General features: G+C 44.1%; 1 protein-coding gene across 1 annotated transcript in view; it reads left to right on the top strand.

The window, feature by feature from the left end:
* SCAF8 (SR-related CTD associated factor 8) overlaps nt 1–20,857 on the top strand; it is a 1,046,706-nt gene that overhangs the window by 82,466 nt on the left and 943,383 nt on the right. Inside the window, 1 exon segment of the mRNA XM_030198392.1 lies at nt 9,095–9,178. Coding sequence (XP_030054252.1) covers nt 9,095–9,178 — 84 coding nt within the window.

The raw sequence follows: 20,857 nt of genomic DNA, 5'->3' as shown, positions 1-20,857 counted from the left end.
TTCCTAGCTTCCTGTTAGCATTTTTGGTGGCCGCTTCCACACACTGGGCGGAAGATTTTGGCGTATTGTCTACAATGACACCTAGATCTTGTTCATGATTATTGACTCCTAAAATGGACTCTAGCGATTTAGATTACTCTTCCTAATGTACATCACTTTTCATTTGTCCATATTAAATGTCATTTTCTATTTGGATACCCAGTCTTCCAATTTCCTAAGGTCTTCCTGCAATTTGTCACAGTCCGCATGTGTTTAAGAACCTTGAATAGTTTTGTGCCATCTACAAATTTAGTCACCTCACTTGTTGTTCCGATTTCCAGATCATTTATAAATATGTTAAATATTACAGGTCCCAGTACAGATCCCTGCAGCACTCCACTATTGACCCTCCTCCATTGAAAGCAGTGACCATTTAACCCTACCCTCTGTTTTCTGACCAATAACCAATTCCTAAGCCACAACAGAACATTGCCTCCTATCCCATGACTCATTTTCTCAGGCGCCTCTCTTGAGGAACTTTGTCAAAAACTTTCTGAAAATTTAGATTCACTGGTGTTCGGAGGAGATAATGAAACCTCTAGTCCCAAGATGGAAGAAACTCAATTGGCTGTGGCAGCAGGGCCCACTCTGGACGTTGAAAAGGAGTTCCTGACGGCGTACTAGTGAATTCTTTGTTGAACCAGTGATGAGGTCTGAGACTGTGAGGGAACCACCTGGACCAATCCCTTCCTCTTCATGTGTGGCATCGCCAAACACTCAGCAGAATAGAGGAAATCGGGTAGGAAAAAATGCAGCTTAAACAGAGAGCAGTCTCACAATACTGAAGTCATGCCACTGCCTCTCTTCCTTTATTAAGGTCTCACTGGTATCTGGCTTGACTTTTTCTCACATCAGGAATCGCTGACGGGAACCTTTGTTCTTCTGGTTTCTATAAGTAGTCAAATCTAAAGGTGGACTAAGCCATGGGACCAGGATAATGAGGGATCTCAGAGATGCTAAGGATGTAAAAAGAATTGAAGCGGTGCAAAGAAAATCTACAAGAATGGTATGGGATTTGCGTTACAAGACGTATGAGGAGAGACTTGCTGACTTGTATACCCTGGAGGAAAGGAGAAACAGGGGTGATATGATACAGACGTTCAAATATTTGAAAGGTATTAATCCGCAAACAAACCTTTTCCGGAGATGGGAAGGCGGTAGAACTAGAGGGTATGAAATGAGGTTGAAGGTGGGCAGACTCAAGAAAAATGTCGGGAAGTATTTTTTCACGGAGAGAGTGGTAGATACTTGGAATGCCCTCTCGAGGGAGGTGGTGGAGATGAAAACGGTAGCGGTATTCAAAAAAGCATGGGATAAACATAAAGGAATTCTGGTCAGAAGAAACGGATCCTCAGAAGCTTAGCAGAGATTGGGTGGCAGCACCAGTGGTTATGAGGCGGGGCTAGTGGTTGGGAGGTGGGTCTAGTGCTGGGCAGACTTCTACGGTCTGTGCCCTGAAAATGGCAGATACAAATCAAGCAAACAAAAAAAGCAAACACTGGGCCTTCAGGATTGAGAAAAATGTAGTCCTTTAATATGACAAAGACCCGACACGGGCCGTGTTTCGGTGTACAACCGCCTGCATCAGGGGTCAATAAACTCCTATTGGTCAACTTGCGAACTATGGCGCAAGAGGTAAGTAAAACAACCGGGGTAGAACTCCCGTTGTGTGATCAGCTCGTCTGTATTCGCAAAGACGCCTCCAATACTGAAAACCGCCAAGAATCAACTTCTATAAAAACAAAACCTTTGCAGCTGATCCTTTTAGCTTCTTTTTAACCATTTTCCTCATTTTATTATAGCCGCCCGTTTGAAAATTAAATGCTGCTACAGTAGATTTCCTTTGTGACTTCATTCCAGGTAGCTCAAACTTGATCATGTTAAGATCACCGTTGCCCAGCGGACCCAACACTGTTATCTCTTGTACTATGTCCTGCACTCCACCAAGTACTAGATCTAAAATGGTCCCCTACCTCTTGTTTCCTGGACCAGTTGCACCAAGAAGCAGTCATTTATTACATCTAGGAATTTTCTGATGCTTCCTGATGTAACATTTATCCAGTCAATATTGGGGTAATTAAAATAACCAGTATTATACTGTTGCCCAATTTGCCTGCATTTCTTAGCATGAAATCTTAGTTGCCAATTTTTGGACCGTTCTTCAAGCCAATGATTTCATAGTAAGAATCCTGAAAGGTAACTTTAAAACAATATATGAATGTAAGACCTTTGAAGTCAGAATGATTAAATATTTTGTCACCCACCAGACAGGACTTAACAAAGATCTGGGTTTTCTAGGCCATTATAAACCATAGAAATGCACTGCTTTCTTTGTCACCCTCCTGTCTCCATGCATATCTCTCTGTCTCTCATCTATCCACCCCCATCTTCTTAGACTGCCACTGAAATGCTTTGATGTTTCACTTATATATACTGTCATCTACCAACATTTGCTTATTTCCGATCTGACGAAGAAGGGCAACCTTTGAAAGCTAATCAAGAAATGTATTAAGTTATGCCCAATAAAAAAGGTATCATCTTATTTTCTTTTCCATGTTTTATTTGTTTTATTTCTATTGGGTAGATAGAGGATCAGATGAGTCCTTGGAAAGAATTTCCAGAAGAGTACTCAGAAATTGGAAGATTAGTAGTTGAAGTGTGTGTCTGGAAGGTCTTATAGTTCTACGTTGTGAGAAGGTAGGAAGGGCCCAGAACACTCCACAGGTAAAGCAGGCTTTTCATCTTTTGCTCTGCTCTCAGCCCCAGTTCCTGCTGTATCAACATCCACCTCCATGGAGATGCCTCATGTGTGAAGACATTTTTTTTTTAATTTAATTTTTAAACAATTTTACAATAATTTCAAGAATACATCTTGGTTAGAAAACATGATTAACATAGAAAAAGGATTAATAATATAATCTTATATGATTTCCATCTTATATTTAGGTAACATAAAAAAAAGAAAGTAAATAAACTAGTCAAAGTAAATAGGTTTACCATATAAGATGAAAAATCTGTATCAGACTTCCATTATACTATTTATTTTATTTTATATTTTATTTTTTTGTTGTTGTTACATTTGTACTCCGCGATTTCCTACTCATGGCAGGCTCAATGCGGCTTACATGGGGCAATGGAGGGTTAAGTGACTTGCCCAGAGTCACAGGGAGCTGCCTGTGCCTGAAGTGAGAATCAAACTCAGTTCCTCAGTTCCCCAGACCAAAGTCCACCACCCTAACCACTAGGCCACTCCTCCACTCTAATTCATCTATAGTCCACTATTTAGGAGGCATATCAATATATCTGAGGAATTATTTCATTAGGAAAGTAAAGGCTGAGAGGAAGTTGCAGGAATTCCTAAATATTTCACGGAGTAGATGTTACCTCCAGTACAATCAGGACAAATTATTACAAGGCTATTTTAGAGTCCAAAAAAACATTAAATTGCTTAGGGTCAAAAACACATATTTTACAGAATTCAATTTTACAACACATTTGCATGGGAAATTTAACCAGAAAAGAGCGCCCAACTGTTGTACCTTTGGGCCTAATTTAAGAAATTCTTTACGGCGTTTTTGGGTTGCTTTAGAGATATCCTGATATATTCTTATTTTATGTCAAAAAAAGTTGTTCTCTATGTAGGAAATATTGCTTAAGAATCCAATCTCTGTCCGGTTGTAATACAAAGGAGACTATTAAGGTTGATGGTATTAAGCCTAAGTTATCATCATCTTCTATAACTTGTGTTAAGTTCAATTCCAAGGTATCAAATGGTGTTTCTGTTCCTGGATCCTCCAATTGTTCTTTCTCCCTTTTTTTATATGGTAACAGGTAATATATTTTTGATATAAGAGGACATGCATTTTCTGGAATCTTCAGAACCTCATTTAAATATCTTTTAAAAGTTATTAATGGGGCTATCAAAGCCTGTTTTGGAAAGTTTACCAATCTAAGAGTGTTAGACCTCTGTTTCTGTTTTGTTCTGAAGGTATTGATTTTCTTTTATTAAAGTGGCTTGTTTCTGTTGAGTGTTGTATTTCTTTCATATTATTCTCCGTTGACTTATCCAACATTTGTAACTTTCCTTCTAATACAGGTATTTTATTAAATACGGTCTGAGATTGATCAACGAATGAGGAAAATTGCTGTGAGAACAAAGTTTCCAGTTTCTTTAGAGCCTCCCATATGGCTTCCAAGGTTATATTGTCTGGTTTCTCCCCCAATAAAGACTTACTTGATGAATCTGCATATATGGTTCCTTCTATCGGCCCCGTTGCCTTCACCAGTTAATCTCCCGTCAGGATTTTCCCTTCCATTATTTCCAGCACTGCTTGTGCGTTCTCTCTCGGCAGAGCTCCATTCGAGTTGGGTCCCGTGCCGGTAGACCCCGTCGCCTCTTGGGTACTAGGGGTTTCCCGGTCCCTTCTCTGCGTGTCTGCTGGCATGGGAGGGGCTGACCGTTGTTCAGGGCTCAATGTTGTTTCTGTCTCCAGGCGGAGGGGCGGCTCTCTTTTCCCCGCTCTCTCCGTCAGCGGAGCTTCAGCACCCGACATAATTCCTGAGCCAAAGAAACGCTCCAGCGTGCCAACCGACGGCAGAACAGCAGCCGCGGGAATCACATTCTGCCTGCCTCTTCTCTTTGGCATCTTAGGAAAATTTCAGAAGGAAATTAAGGTAAGTGGACAAGAGCGTCTTCTCAACACTCCCTCCCAGTCGCCATTTTGCCTCATGTGTGAAGACATTTTAAAGTTTTTCAGGATCTGCATTATTTTGAATTTTGTATACTGTCGGAAGGCCATTAGTATAGGAAAGCTAATGGTCCATAAGCCAACAGTGGCATGCAGCACCATTTGCAGAAACTGCATCCTTTCCAGCTAAGTTCAAGGCAAGGTGCTGATCGAAGGTTGCAGACTTCATCTTCTGCTGGAAGTAGCAGTGGCATGAAGGGTATAGAAAAGAGGAAATTCAATTCCCAGGTGGTAGCAAGCAGCCCGAACAGACATTTAAGCATGTCACCATAGAGAAGATGGGGTGGTATTAGACAGCAGTATATTGAAGCAGGCGGCAGGCAGCATCAGAAGTGTGATGTGTATCAGGGAAATGACTACCTTGGATGACCAGCCCCTGTGTGTGGTTGAGCTTGTGGAGCTTGAGGCTGGTGCTTCTCTTACGCGCTCATACACAAAAGGCCCTGGAGGGAACTGCTTGCTATTTCCACCTCTGTAACTTTTACCGAGGTGGAAATAGTGAATGATTCCCAAAAGAAATCGCATACAAACGAGCTGCTTGCAAAAACAGCAAGCAGCTTGGTAGGAAAATAGCCCATGCATGCGTACAGCAGCCACTTGCTAAGCTGTTCATGTGCAGGACAGCTAATTGCTAAGCGTGGCTGCTCTGTACGTGCTCAGAACAGTCTGTGCTGCGTCTAAGCCAAGCATAATTGATCCAAATCGAAAAAGTGCGCTAAAATAAACCGTCAACACACACACACCCACTTACACACAACACCTACCACTACAGTCCCAAAAGCAGCACAAGAAAAAGAACAGTTTCAACCAAGTTTCTCTCTCCTTCAAGGAGATGGCTCCGTGGTCCTTTGGGAAGCAAGAACGAGAGCCTGACACCTGCTGCCACTTAGTTTGGTTCCTCACTGATCGACTCGCTGAAGTCTTCCCGGAGATGATGTCACAGCAGGCAAATCTGTACAGCCCAGATCCGCCAGCACTGACCAGGCCTCAGTGGAGGTTTTCACCTGTCTCAACCTCCCATCTATTGTTAAGCCATAAGCCAAAATGGAAAAAGCCAGGGGTACCTGTGGCCCGTGTGTTGTTGATATTGAATCACTGGTAACATATCCCGCTGCTTCTGTAGTGTGGTGCCTCAAATCCTGAAAGAGAGACTTTATAATTCTCCCAGATAAAATCTTTCTTAGCTCTTTGGTTTTGTGAAGTATCACACCTCTGGTAGCAAATCATGGAAACTAATAACAGTGTCCCTGGGAGCTGTGTCCTTTTGCTGCCCCACTCTCCAGTGTGCTGTATAAAGCTTGATCATCTGGGGCTCTGAGGAGCTTACTTCCTGTTCTTCAGACTGCACCAGGGAGAGACATATTAGTTGTAATGTTTGCACATTCCTGGCATTTCTCCGTCTTCGGAATCCCCCCAAAACATAAATTATTTCAGTGGGACCTATTTTCAAGATCCTCCATAAATCAAGTAACTCTTGATGCTCCTGATGCCATTACTGATTCGAGGTGACTAGCAAGTCCACCTGATCCTCTCTGGCTTCCATGCGTTCTTCCGTTTGTTCCAGACGAGCCCCATCTTGCATCTCTCCATAATTCCGTTAGCGCTTTCTGCAAATCTACACAAATTACCTGCATCTCTGTTTTCAGCACTCTGAACCAACCAGCCACTTCCTGCTTGGTAACCTCTTCCTCAGTTGAGCCCAGAAAAGCTGCCAACTCATCATCATTGGTATCTAGGTGCAGCTACTACTACTGCTTATAATTTCTATAGCGCTACTAGGCATATGGAGTTCTGTGCGCTTGAACATGAATAGAAAGTCCCTGCTCAAAAGAGCTTGTAATCTAATCAGCCTGTCACTTTGCTGGAAGTACTGGGTATCACGCGCCGACTCTGAGATCTGCAGCCATCCTTGCCCTTGGGCACGTATTTAAATTGGTCTAACTTTTTCCTGGTTGACATGGCTTTTAGCAGTATAGATGTATGCAAATACACAGCAAGAGGGTGCAATGAAGGGAAAGTAATGCTTTAATGTCCTTTCCGTCAACAGAGCTCGGAGCCTAAGCATCCATACTCTATTGGTGGCATTTCTTCCTTCCTGCATTTAAAATTGTTTTTAGCTTGGACACATATTTAAATGCAGGAAACAACATCAATATATGCTTTCACTTTTGGGTCTGATGCGACTTGTGTATATTTGTTTTTTATGACCAGTGCGTAAGGGCTTTGCATGGGCTTCCTTCTTTCAAAAGCAATCAAAGATGGAAGATTTTGAAGAAAGAAATCATGAGAAATCTTCTCTTCCAACACCCTAAAGCCTGCTCCGACCCGACGTTATTTTTTGCAGTGGTAAGGCTCTCTTTTCTGAGCATTGGGGAGGAATACAAAATGACCTCTTTTTCATGCTACTTGCGCTGTTTGTGCACTTGTTTGATACCGCGCTCTGGGCCTCTCAACTTTCTGCGCAGGTAAATGCGGGCTCTAGTCCGGTGCTAATGGCCTCTACTGCCCACATTTACTTTTGAGCAGGGTATGAGTTCAGTGCAGCGTTCTCTGTCTTCATTTGCTGGTAGATGGGCACAACCCATCAGTCTCTGGATTCATCAACTGCAACTAAAGGAAAATAATGATTTGTAAGGCATAATTTTTCCTTTTGTTGCACATAAGAACTTATTAATTATGCTCTCTAACATTTTATAGTGACTAGGGGGGAATGGAAAGGGTAAGATACTAAATATGAGTTAAGCTTGGGAGCGAGAAGCAATTAAAGTGTACAACTTTTCCCCACCAGGAGAGTAACAGTAGACAGTTTTTCTAAAATAGACTGTGTTGTGGATAAGAGAATGTCCATTTTAGTATGTTTGATCTTTGGAATTGCTGTATCAAACTCTCATATTTTATTTTGAATGGTTCCAGGTGAAGAGGAGGTTAGATATGGGATGTTTAAGAGCATGAGGCAGCATTACAGGCATCTCTTTGTATACCTTGAGATTTCAGAAAAAGAATTGATACATTTAAGTAGCAATGGTAATGAGTTGACCTTAGTGTAAAGGAGTATGTCATCTGCATATAGTGAAAGTTGGTAAGATTCATCTTTAAGGTGTATACCTTGGAAAAGGGGATTAGCTCTAATTGCCATAGAGGCCAAATTAAACAACAAAGGAGATAGAAGTCATTCTTGCTTAGTTTCTCTTTTTAGTGAGAATAATTTGGATATTGTACCATTGACCATGAAGGAAGCTTGGGAGTTGTCATATAAGAGATGAATCATATTGATAAATTTTGAGTTAAATCTAAACCATTTTCTGCATCAAGAGAGACTGAGATTAGTGAGTTGTTAGAGAAACTAGCGAACGACAGAATATTTGGAGCTGTCATTAGGGAGTCTGTTAGGGGTAAAACCATTTTGATCTCTGTGTATTAGATTTGGGAGGACTTCAATCTGGAGGCTAATATTTTTGTATAAATTTTATCTGTGTTAGAGATATTGGCCTATACTTTCCTACTAATGTGTGATCTTTATCTGGTTTAGGAATAACATTTATTTATTTGGATTTTGCTTACATCTTTTCAGTGGTAGTTCAAGGTGAGTTACATTCAGATGCACCGGGTATTTCCCTGTCCCTAGAGGGCTCACAATCTTAAGTTTGTATCTGAGGCAATGTTAAGTGACTTGCCCAGGATCATAAGGAGCAGCAGTGGGAATTGAACCGGTGCTCTGACCACTAGGCCACTCCTCCATATAGTTGATTCCAAGAATAAACCTTTGTTGGGCATTTTCTTTTAACATGGAATGAAATAAATGTAAAAGTTTGGGAATCAAAATATCTGAGAATGTAAGGTAAAATTCAGTATTGAAGCTATCGTTGCCTGGGGCTTTATCTTTAGGAAGAGATTTCATAGCACCAATTATTTCTATTTCAGTGAAATCTTTCTCTAATTTTTGATTTTGAGATGGGGTGATTGTTGGGTGTTGAAGGTTCTTGGAGAATTCCTGAAAGACAGCTGGTGAGACGTTTCTTGGAGCTGTATAATATTTTCTAATATTCTTGTTTTAAAACATGTTTTGAGTAATAAGGGCTTCTAGTGAATATGTATGCATATTTATGTTCTGTAATGAAATGATCTATTGTACTTATTCTGTAAACTTTCTCTGGGAATAGATGAATTTTGTGTTACCTGTTCAGCAGATCTTCACAAGACAAGTCAAACGAAAACAAAGACTTTTTTGATAGTTTATTTTTTATTTTAGCTAAAGATCCTTGATCTGCAAAAGAATGCTTTCAATAACTTTTCTTTTATCTTTTCAGTTGTACTCGCTAAATGATTACAAGCCACCTATCTCCAAGGCTAAAATGACGCAGATCACTAAGGCAGCTATCAAGGCAATAAAGGTGAGAAATTGGTAGTGCTTGCTCTTTTTTTTCTTTTTCATTTTGCTACTCCTGTTCTTACAGAAGAAAACATTAGAGATGTTGATGTTGCAATGTGGCTCATATGAAAAATACTCCCTGATTTTTAACTACAAATATAAACTAATTTGCTCTGTAATACATAATAGATGCATTCTAGGACCTGTTGCTGAGAACTTTAGGAACTGCACACTTCTGTTAACTACCTCTTGATAGACTCTGCAGTAGGTGAAAGAGCACTTCTTTTTCTTTTATTTTCTTTTGAGGAAGCATTGCTGCTGACCTGTAGCAGCTGGTTTCCCATAGGCAGCAGGATGGTGTTGGGTTGGAACAGCTCTCCCAGAGTTCAGAACTAAGTGTAAAGTTATGAGTATGTGTGCCTCTTTTTTTTTTTTTTTTAATTTTTAAAGGATGGGATGGTTTAGAGAGTTCCGGTGCAGGAAGCAGCCTATAAGTGCCACTGCTCCTGCCCAGACAAAGACTAGAGTGGAGAAGATTTCAAGTTATCAGAGGGAGGAGATACACCCATTACTAAACATTCCTAGCTATGCCACTTGCTCATAACACAGAAGAAAGGGTCCTTTCTGCATACCAGTCTGTAGTCCCTGGCCCTTATTGCCTAAATGTTGAGAGTGTAGAATTTCAGTCCTTGAATCTGCTCGAGGGTGTTGCCAAAATCTTGCTTCCTGGAAAGATTCCCCTAAGAGATGTTATTCTTTTAAATGGAAAAGGTTTGTTGTTTGTGTGAGGGCAAGGCTTTTGATTCTCTCTTTTGCTTTACACAAAACCTGCATGAATACCTCTTTAACCTGTCTGAGTCTGATTTATAAACAACTCCTTAAGGGGACATCTCTGAGCAATTGGTGCTTACCATTTTTGTGTAGTAGATAAGTCCATCTCTGTACAGCCTTCAATTTGTTCGATTTATGAGAGATTTGATATTGTCAAAGCCCCCAGTCAGATCACCTACAGTGTCATGGGATCTCAACAAATTTATAACTCAGCTGAAGAGAGCCCCTTTTGAGCCCTTTGACTCCTGTCATCTTAACTAGTTGGCCTGGAAAGTCATATTTTTGGTGGCTGTCACCTCAGCTTGCAGAGTCACTGAGCTTCAGTTTCATTATATACCTTAAGTTCCTTCCTGAGGTAATGTCAGAGTTCTGTCTTAACAATTCAGTTCTGCCAACATTTTTCCCAAAGCTGCAAAGTTTACTGCATACTTTAGACTGCAAGCAGGCCTTATCCTATCTGGAGTGGATTAAAGCCCATGAACAGTTCACCCAGCTTTTTGACCCAAACAGGATGGGGTAGCCATTGGCAAACACTATTTCCAATTGGCTATAAATTGCATCGCCTTCACTTATGCCCAAGCTGGGCTGACTCAAGAGGGTCATGTTAAGGCTCATAATATCAGAGCTGTGGCTTACCCCACTTGAGGTCAGCCACCTTTGTGGAGATTTGCAAGGCTGCAATGTAGTCTTCGGTCCACACTTTCACATCTCACTACTGCCTTGAGCAAGATACCCGATGTAACAGCCAGTTTGGTCACACAGTACTGCAGAATTTGTTTGGTATGTAGAATCCAGCTCCGCCCTCCTAGGTCCAGTTTTTTTTCTGTTGCAGGCTGCACCCCTCACAACTAGATTGTGTATAGTTTAAGGTTCATGCAGTACAAGGCATTATACAAGGCAGTACCTCATGAAAGACTCCTGAGGAATTAGAAAGTCATGGGATAGGAGGTAATGTCCTATTGTGGATTAAAAACTGGTTAAAAGATAGAAAACTGAGAGTAGGGTTAAATGGTCAGTATTATGAGCAGAGAAGAGTAGGTAGTGGAGTTCACCAGAGATCTCTGCTAGGACTGCTGCTTTTTAACATATTTATACATTATCTAGAGATGGGAATAACTAGTCAGGTAATTAAATTTGCTGATGACACAATTATTCTAAGTTGTTATCGTTAGAGGATTGTGAAAAATTGCAAGAGGACCTTACGAGACTGGACATCCAAATGGCAGATGACGTTTAATGTGAGCAAGTGCATTTTGCTGTTTATAAACTTAGTGTCACAATCTCTGGCTTCTCTGATACTGGAATAAATGTGAGCCCTTGGGCTACTGCCGTAAAGTGGCAGCAGCAGGCAAAACTCCCCAACCAGAACTGGATTACCAAACAAACAAAGACAGGAGCTGCAGATGCAGACAAACAAGGCAAGAACACACAGGGCTAGAGATTGGAGTGGAACTAAGCTATAGGCAAGCAAAGCTGGAAAGACAGGACTGGACCAACTGGACTTCATCTGCGGTGGCCGCCGTTTCCCAGAGGTTGAGCCCCTAGGTGCAGGCGGCCTGCAGGACTTCAGGATTCCACACAAGACACACGGTACAGGAACAAGCTAGACTGAAGCAGAGTTAGGGTTCAGAGGGGAAAGTTATAAACATGAGAGGCAAGGCGGAATACTAGGCTAGGACTCACAGACAAACGACTACATTACAAAACAATGATTGGACCAAACTACAAAGACACACATAAACTAACCTCGTGAATAAATTGCTAGACACCACGCCAGTTACAAACAACAACAAAGACGTACCAAGTGTAGACAACCTTGCAAAATACTTCGAAGAGAAAATTATACAACTTTGACTGAAAATACCCACCAGCCCCAATGAGTACACCACACTCCTAGACTGTCTAGACCCAGAAGATGGAATATATCCAGCAGACAGAACTTGGACCGCATTTGAATTAATATCAGAAGACCTCATCTTTGAAACACTCAAAAGATTTGCCAAATCCTACTGCAAACTAGATGTATGCCCAAACAACCTCATGAAATCAGCCCCTCAACAGTTCATAATAGACCTAACGAACTATATAAACTCCATGCTACAAAATGGACTTTTCCCAAAAGAAAAAGGAAAAATTTTACTTACTCCAATACCCAAAGACACAAAAAAAAGTGCAAGCGAAATAACTAATTATAGACCAATAGCATTCATACCACTAATAACCAAAATCACCGAAGGGATCGTAACTAAACAACTCACAAACTATCTAAACAAGTTCTCGATACTGCATGACGCCCAATCAGGATTCCGATCGAACCACAGCACAGAAACAGTTTTAATTACCCTAATGACCAAATTCAAACAAATCATCGCAACCGGCAACAACATACTCCTACTACAATTTGACATGTCAAGTGCCTTTGATATGGTCGACCACGAAATCCTACTACATATACTTGAATACTTTGGCATCGGAGGCAATCTCCTAAACTGGTTTAGAGGGTTCCTAACCTTGCGCTCATACCAGGTCACATCAAACTCAACCACATCTGCACCCCTTTCACCAACTATTTTCAATCTGATGATGACACCCTTTGCAAAACTTCTATCAAACCACAACCTCAACACGTACATATATGCTGACGACGTAACAATATATATCCCTTTCAAACAGGACACAAAAGAAATCCTCAACGAAATCAATCAAAGTTTACAAATCATGACCACCTGGGCTAATGCATTTTGATTGAAATTGAACGCAGAAAAAACCCAATGCCTGATACTTACCTCCCAATACAACACTAATGAATTCACCGCAATAAACACACCAAACCTAAACCTTCCAATCTCAGAAACCCTAAAAATCCTTGGAGTCACTATTCACCGCCATCTAACACTTGAAACCCACGCAAACAACACAACCAAAAAGATGTTATACTCCATGTGGAAACTGAAGAGAATAAGACCTTTCTTCCCAAGATCCGTCTTCCGCAACCTAGTGCAATCACTCGTACTCAGCCATCTTGACTATTGCAACTCACTATACGCAGGCTGCAAAGAGCAAATACTGAGGAAACTTCAAACAGCCCAGAACACTGCAGCCAGACTCATCTTCGGGAAACCAAAATACGAAAGTGCGAAACCACTACGAGAGAAGCTACACTGGCTCCCACTCAAGGAACGCATCACTTTCAAAGTATGCACACTAGTCCACAAAATCATTAATGGTGAAGCCCCAGCCTACATGTCCGACTTAATAGACCTACCACCCAGAAATGCCAGAAGATCGTCCAGAACTTTCCTTAACCTCCACTTCCCAATTTACAAAGGCATAAAATACAAAGTGATGCACGCATCAACCTTTTCCTATATGAGCACGCAAATCTGGAACAAACTACCACGAAACCTAAGAACAACCTATGAACTAACCAACTTCCGCAAACTACTAAAGACTCATCTCTTTGAAAAGATCTATCAAAAGGATCAAAGCACATGAAGTCCACACACACTGTTGGCAACGCATCAACACATTCTCCTAGCACACCTATCCCCATAATTCTAACACAACACATTCTCCTAGTATACCTATCCCCATAATTCTTACACACCCAACCTTTTTTCTCATCACTATTGTTCTTTCCCCCTGATCGATACCTGGACACTGTTTTAACTCAACTCCTCATAATGTAACCATAATCATGTAATAACTTATTGTACTACCATTGTTACAATGTATTGTATTTTCTCCGAGGACAAGCAGGCTGCTTGTTCTCACTGATGGGTGACGTCCATGGCAGCCCCTCCAATCGGAACACTTTCCTAGCAAAGGCCTTTGCTAGTCCTCGGGCGCCGATGCGCACCGCGCATGCGCGGCCGTCTTCCCGCCCAAACCGGCTCGTGTTCGTCAGTCTTCTTTTGTCTGCGCTTGGTACGGTCGTGTTACGCCGTTCGCGCCCCTTAAGTTGACCTCGCGTGTCTTTTTTGGACTTTTCGCTAGTAAAAAAAAGAAAAAAAAAGGGAAAAAGGATTTCGGAAGAAGGTCTTTTCGGTCTTTTTCCCCTTCCCGTATTTCCAGTTTTTGCCCCGTTAAGTTTCTTTTCGTTTTCGGGGTAGGCCCTTTTGAGGCCTCAGGTCGAATTTTTTCTCCCCCTCTTTTTGGTGTCTTACCGCAATTACGAGTTTTGATTTCGCCGGCGTGATTTTTCCGCCCATGTCATCGAAGTCTCCCAGCGGCTTCAAGAAGTGCACCCAGTGCGCCCGGGTACTCTCGCTCACTGACAGGCACGCGTCGTGTCTTCAGTGTCTGGGGGCTGGGCACCGCCCGCAGGCCTGTAGTCTTTGCGCCCTTTTATAGAAAAGGACTCAGGTAGCGAGATTGGCCCAGTGGAACGTTTTGTTCTCGGGCTCTTCGTCAGCATCGGCACCGGGAGTATCGAGTGTGTCGACGTCGACAGCGTCAAGACCTCCGTCCTCGGCCGCGACTGCATCGAGGCATCGACCCTCTGCATCGGGGCCGAGACATCGGAAGGCTGCGTCGGCATCGGTGGTACCGGGACCTCCTCTTCTGCTGATGTCGTCGGACGGTGGTGCTTTGACTGGAGTGCAGGTGAGGGCTGTCCATTCCCCTGCTGGTGGCGGTGAGCCTTCGGGTGGGTCTCCCCCTACCCTGAGGGCTCCTGTGGTACAGCCCCCCCGAGACCGACCTTCTTCGGCCTCGGCCCCGAGGAAGCGACGGCTGGATTCTACGTCCTCCTCGTCGGTACCGGGAAGCTCCGGTGACATGCTTCGTTTGAAAAAGTCAAAGAAGCATCGACACCGGTCTCCTTCCCGTATCGGTAACGAGAGCTCTGGGTCGCCTCACGACTCTGGAGTTGTGGATTTGGCCCTAAAGAAGGCTAAGAGTTCTAGGGAGCATGCTTCGGCGCCCCCGGGCAAGGACTCTAGAACCTTAGACTCCTTTGGGAGGAAGGCCTACCATTCTTCTATGCTCGTGGCCAAAATCCAGTCTTACCAGCTCTACACGAGCATACACATGCGGAACAATGTGCGGCAGTTGGCGGGCTTGGTGGACAAGCTCCCCCCTGAGCAAGCCAAGCCATTTCAGGAGGTGGTCAGGCAGCTGAAGGCGTGCAGAAAATTCCTGACCAGAGGGGTGTATGACACCTTTGATGTTGCGTCCAGGGCCGCTGCTCAAGGTGTGGTGATGCGCATACTGTCATGGCTGCGTGCCTCCGACCTGGAGAATAGGATCCAGCAGCGGATTGCGGACTCGCCTTGCCGTGCGGATAATATTTTTGGAGAGAAAGTCGAACAGGTGGTAGAGCAGCTCCACCAGCGGGATACCGCTTTCGACAAGTTCTCCCGCCGGCAACCTTCAGCTTCTTCCTCTACAGGTAGACGATTTTTTGGGGGAAGGAAGACTGTTCCCTACTCTTCTGGTAAGCGTAGGTACAATCCTCCTTCTCGACAGCCTGCGGCCCAAGCTAAGCCCCAGCGCGCTCGCTCTCGTCAGCAGCGTGCGCCTCAGCAAGGCCCCTCGGCTCCCCAGCAAAAGCAAGGGACGAGCTTTTGACTGGCTCCAGCAGAGCATAGCCGACATCCAAGTGTCGGTGCCGGGCGACCTGCCGGTCAGAGGGAGGTTGAAAGTTTTTCACCAAAGGTGGCCTCTCATAACCTCCGATCAGTGGGTTCTCCAAATAGTCCGGCAAGGATACACCCTCAATTTGGCCTCAAAACCTCCAAATTGTCCACCGGGAGCTCAGTCTTACAGCTTCCAACACAAGCAGGTACTTGCAGAGGAACTCTCTGCCCTTCTCAGCACCAATGCGGTTGAGCCCGTGCCATCCGGGCAGGAAGGGCTGGGATTCTATTCCAGGTACTTCCTTGTGGAAAAGAAAACAGGGGAGATGCGTCCCATCCTAGACCTAAGGGCCCTGAACAAATATCTGGTCAAAGAAAAGTTCAGGATGCTTTCCCTGGGCACCCTTCTCCCCATGATTCAGGAAAACGATTGGCTATGCTCTCTGGACTTGAAGGACGCCTACACACACATCCCGATACTGCCAGCTCACAGACAGTATCTGCGATTTCAGCTGGGCACACGTCACTTCCAGTACTGTGTGCTACCCTTTGGGCTCGCCTCTGCGCCCAGAGTGTTCACGAAGTGCTTGGCTGTAGTAGCGGCAGCACTTCGCAGGCTGGGGGTACACGTGTTCCCATATCTCGACGATTGGCTGGTGAAGAACACATCCGAGGCAGGAGCTCTACAGTCCATGCAGATGACTATTCGCCTCCTGGAGCTACTGGGGTTTGTGATAAATTATCCAAAGTCCCATCTTCTCCCAGTGCAGAAACTCGAATTCATAGGAGCTCTGCTGGATTCTCGGACGGTTCGTGCCTATCTCCCAGAGGCGAGAGCCAACAACTTGTTGTTCCTCGTCTCGCGGGTGCGAGCGTCCCAGCAGATCACAGCTTGGCAGATGTTGAGATTGCTGGGCCACATGGCCTCCACAGTTCATATGACTCCCATAGCCCGCCTTCACATGAGATCTGCTCAATGGACCCTAGCTTCCCAGTGGTTTCAGGCTGCTGGGGATCTAGAAGACGTGATCCACCTGTCCACGAGTTTTCTCAAATCCCTGTATTGGTGGACGATTTGGTCCAGTTTGACTCTGGGACGTCCTTTCCAAATTCCTCAGCCACAAAAAGTGCTGACTACGGATGCGTCTCTCCTGGGGTGGGGAGCTCATGTCGATGGGCTTCACACCCAGGGAAGCTGGTCCCTCCAGGAACGCGATCTGCAGATCAATCTCCTGGAGTTACGAGCGGTCTGGAACGCTCTGAAGGCTTTCAGAGATCGGCTGTCCCACCAAATTATTCAAATTCAGACAGACAACCAGGTTGCCATGTATTACATCAACAAGCAGGGGGGCACCGGATCTCGCCCCCTGTGTCAGGAAGCCGTCAGCATGTGGCTCTGGGCTCGCCGTCACGGCATGGTGCTCCAAGCCACATATCTGGCAGGCGTAAACAGTCTGGCCGACAGGTTGAGCAGGATTATGCAACCTCACAAGTGGTCGCTCAATTCCCATGTAGTTCGACAGATCTTCCAGGTGTGGGGCACTCCCTTGGTAGATCTCTTCGCATCTCGAGCCAACCACAAAGTCCCTCAGTTCTGTTCCAGGCTTCAGGCCCACGGCAGACTGGCATCGGATGCCTTCTTCCTGGACTGGGGGGAGGGTCTGCTGTATGCCTATCCTCCCATACCTCTAGTGGGGAAGACTTTGTTGAAACTCAAGCAAGACCGAGGCACCATGATTCTGATTGCTCCCTTTTGGCCGCGTCAGATCTGGTTCCCTCTTCTTCTGGAGTTGTCCTCCGAAGAACCGTGGAGATTGGAGTGTTTTCCGACCCTCATCACACAGGACGAAGGGGCGCTTCTGCATCCCAGCCTCCGGTCCCTGGCTCTCACGGCCTGGATGTTGAGAGCGTAGACTTTGCCTCTTTGGGTCTGTCAGAGGGTGTCTCCCACATCTTGCTTGCTTCCAGGAAAGATTCCACTAAGAGGAGTTACTTCTTTCTATGGAGGAGGTTTGCCGTCTGGTGTGACAGCAAGGCCCTAGATCCTTGCTCTTGTCCTACACAGACCCTGCTTGAATACCTTCTGCACTTGTCTGAGTCTGGTCTCAAGACCAACTCTGTAAGGGTTCACCTTAGCGCAATCAGTGCATACCATTACCGTGTGGAAGGTAAGTCGATCTCAGGACAGCCTTTAGTTGTTCGCTTTATGAGAGGTTTGCTTTTGTCAAAGCCCCCCGTCAAACCTCCTACAGTGTCATGGGATCTCAATGTCGTTCTCACCCAGCTGATGAAACCTCCTTTTGAGCCACTGAACTCCTGCCATCTGAAGTACTTGACCTGGAAGGTGATTTTCTTGGTGGCAGTTACTTCAGCTCGTAGAGTCAGTGAGCTTCAGGCCCTGGTAGCCCAGGCCCCTTACACCAAATTTCATCATAACAGAGTAGTCCTCCGCACTCACCCTAAGTTCTTGCCAAAGGTTGTGTCGGAGTTCCATCTGAACCAGTCAATTGCCTTGCCAACATTCTTTCCCCGTCCTCATTCCTGCCCTGCTGAACGTCAGCTGCACACATTGGACTGCAAGAGAGCATTGGCCTTCTACCTGGAGCGGACACAGCCCAACAGACAGTCCGCCCAATTGTTTGTTTCTTTTGATCCCAACAGGAGGGGAGTGGCTGTGGGGAAACGCACCATATCCAATTGGCTAGCAGATTGCATTTCCTTCACTTACGCCCAGGCTGGGCTGGCTCTTGAGGGTCATGTCACGGCTCATAATGTTAGAGCCATGGCAGCGTTGGTAGCTCACTTGAAGTCAGACACTATTGAAGAGATTTGCAAAGCTGCGACGTGGTCATCTGTCCACACATTCACATCTCATTACTGCCTGCAGCAGGATACCCGACGCGACAGTCTGTTCGGGCAGTCAGTGCTTCAGAATCTGTTCGGGGGTTTAGAATCCAACTCCACCCCCCTAGGCCCATGTTTATTCTGTTCCAGGCTGCACTCTCAGTTAGTTGGATAAATTGTTAGGTCAATCTCAGTTATGTCCTCGCCGTTGCGAGGCACAATTGACCATGGTTGTTGTTTTGAGTGAGCCTGGGGGCTAGGGATACCCCATCAGTGAGAACAAGCAGCCTGCTTGTCCTCGGAGAAAGCGAATGCTACATACCTGTAGAAGGTATTCTCCGAGGACAGCAGGCTGATTGTTCTCACAAACCCGCCCGCCTCCCCTTTGGAGTTGTCTTCCCTTGCCTTTGTTTTGCTACATATGGGACTGACGAACACGAGCCGGTTCGGGCGGGAAGATGGCCGCGAATGCGCGGTGTGCATCGGCGCGCGAGAACTAGCAAAGGCCTTTGCTAGGAAAGTGTTCCGATTGGAGGGGCTACCGTGGTTGTCACCCATCAGTGAGAACAATCAGCCTGCTGTCCTCGGAGAATACCTTCTACAGGTATGTAGCATTCGCTTAAACTCAACTCCTCATAATGTAACCGTAATCATATAATAATTTATTGTACTACCATCATTACAATATATTGTAAGCCACACTGAGCCCGCAAATAGGTGGGAAAATGTGGGATACAAACGCAATAAATAATAATAATAATAATAACACAACACTAGGCAGAAAACAGACATACTAAGGAACAGGGACTGAAAGCTGTCAAGCAGCCACTAGGAGAGAGACAATCAATATGCTAAAAGCTAAACTACACACAGACAGAACAGGAACCAGCAAGACAAACAGACAAGAAACAAGACTAGGAGGTAATAAAACTAAAGCTAACCAACACAGACTGAACAAGAACCAGACAAGGAATTCAGACAAGAAGCTAAACTAGGCAGAAGTGCAACAGAGCACACCAAGTTACCCAGAGACCTTTGGCAATGCAAAGGCAAAGTAGCAAAGCCCACAGGTGCTTAATAAAGACCATCACCTGCTGAGAGGCTCAGTTGCAGGAATCCCAAGACAAGTAAGGGTGTTGCTTATGGATAAACAAGGCAAGCAATTCTGGCAGACAGGAAGATCTGGCCCGGACCGGCCTCTGACACAGGCTTGGGAAACAGCAACAGCTAGTCTATAGCAGTCACTGGTACTGGCCACCAGAGGGCGAGGGGAGCACAAACCAGGAAAACAGTCATAATCATGACACTTAGTTGGCATTTCTGGTGTAGTCTTTAATTGGTTTAAATAATTTTCGATTAATAGACAGTATTCGGTTATGAAAGATGAGTTTTCTGATACCTGGGTACCACCCTGTGGAATCCCACAGGGCTTTCCCTATTCTATTTAGTATATATATTACTAACATGGATTATGGTTTTTCTTCTTTGGAATCTCTTTTTACTCTTATACAGATGACATGTTGCTCTTGGTTCCTCCTGATGAGAAGTGGTCTGTCATGACATCAAAAGTAGTTAAATGCATAGACAGAATTCAGCATTACAGTTACATTCATGGTTTCAAGTTGAATACTGATAAAACAAGACTGTTGTGGATAGCGTGAAAGGATGATCTCGTTCCTGATTCTATTAATGTGTCAAATAGATTGACCCTGAAATTTGAATCTTCTTCGAAGATTTTAAGAATTATTTTAGGCTCTTCCCTTTCATTAGAACCTCAAATTACCTTACTTGTATTTTGCTTTTTAAGCTACTACTGTTACACTGCATTAGACAATACTTTGACAGATCTAATTTTGCCATTTTGGTGCGATCATGTATCTTAAGTCAGTTGGATTATTGCAACACTTTGTATGTAGCTATTTCTGTTAAACTATGTTCTAAACTTCAGCAGTTGCAGAATACAGAGGCTAAGTTGATTTTAGGTCTTAAAAGACATGATAGTACTACTTCTGCATTTGCACCCCTACATTGACTTCCTATCCATTTTAGAGCACTTAGTGGCATGTGTGATATACAAGATATTTGGTGGTGGTTCTCTATAATTTGAATTTGATTTCTTTTCCTCTTATACGAGGTTCTTCACGATTTAGAAAACAGTTTTGCTTAATTTTACCAACTTCTGTTGGTACTAAGTACCAGAAAATATTGGAATCGCCTTTCTGTTTTTACGCTCCTCAATTTTGGCTCTCCCAACCTGTGGTCCTTAGAAATTCTTCTGGTTATCTTCAATTTCGTAAAAAACCCTTTAGATCTATTTGTTTAAGCGTTTTCTGTCTTAAAAATTGTATTTTATGTGCATTCATTGTATATTTTTAAATTTTTAATTAATTTTTCCTTGTCATTAGCAGCAGATGAATCCATTACGAATGGGTTGTGTCCACCTACCA

This window comes from Microcaecilia unicolor, chromosome 3 (genome assembly GCF_901765095.1).
Source record: "Microcaecilia unicolor chromosome 3, aMicUni1.1, whole genome shotgun sequence".
Lineage (NCBI taxonomy): Eukaryota > Metazoa > Chordata > Amphibia > Gymnophiona > Siphonopidae > Microcaecilia > Microcaecilia unicolor.
This window is presented reverse-complemented; position numbering and strand designations above follow the sequence as displayed.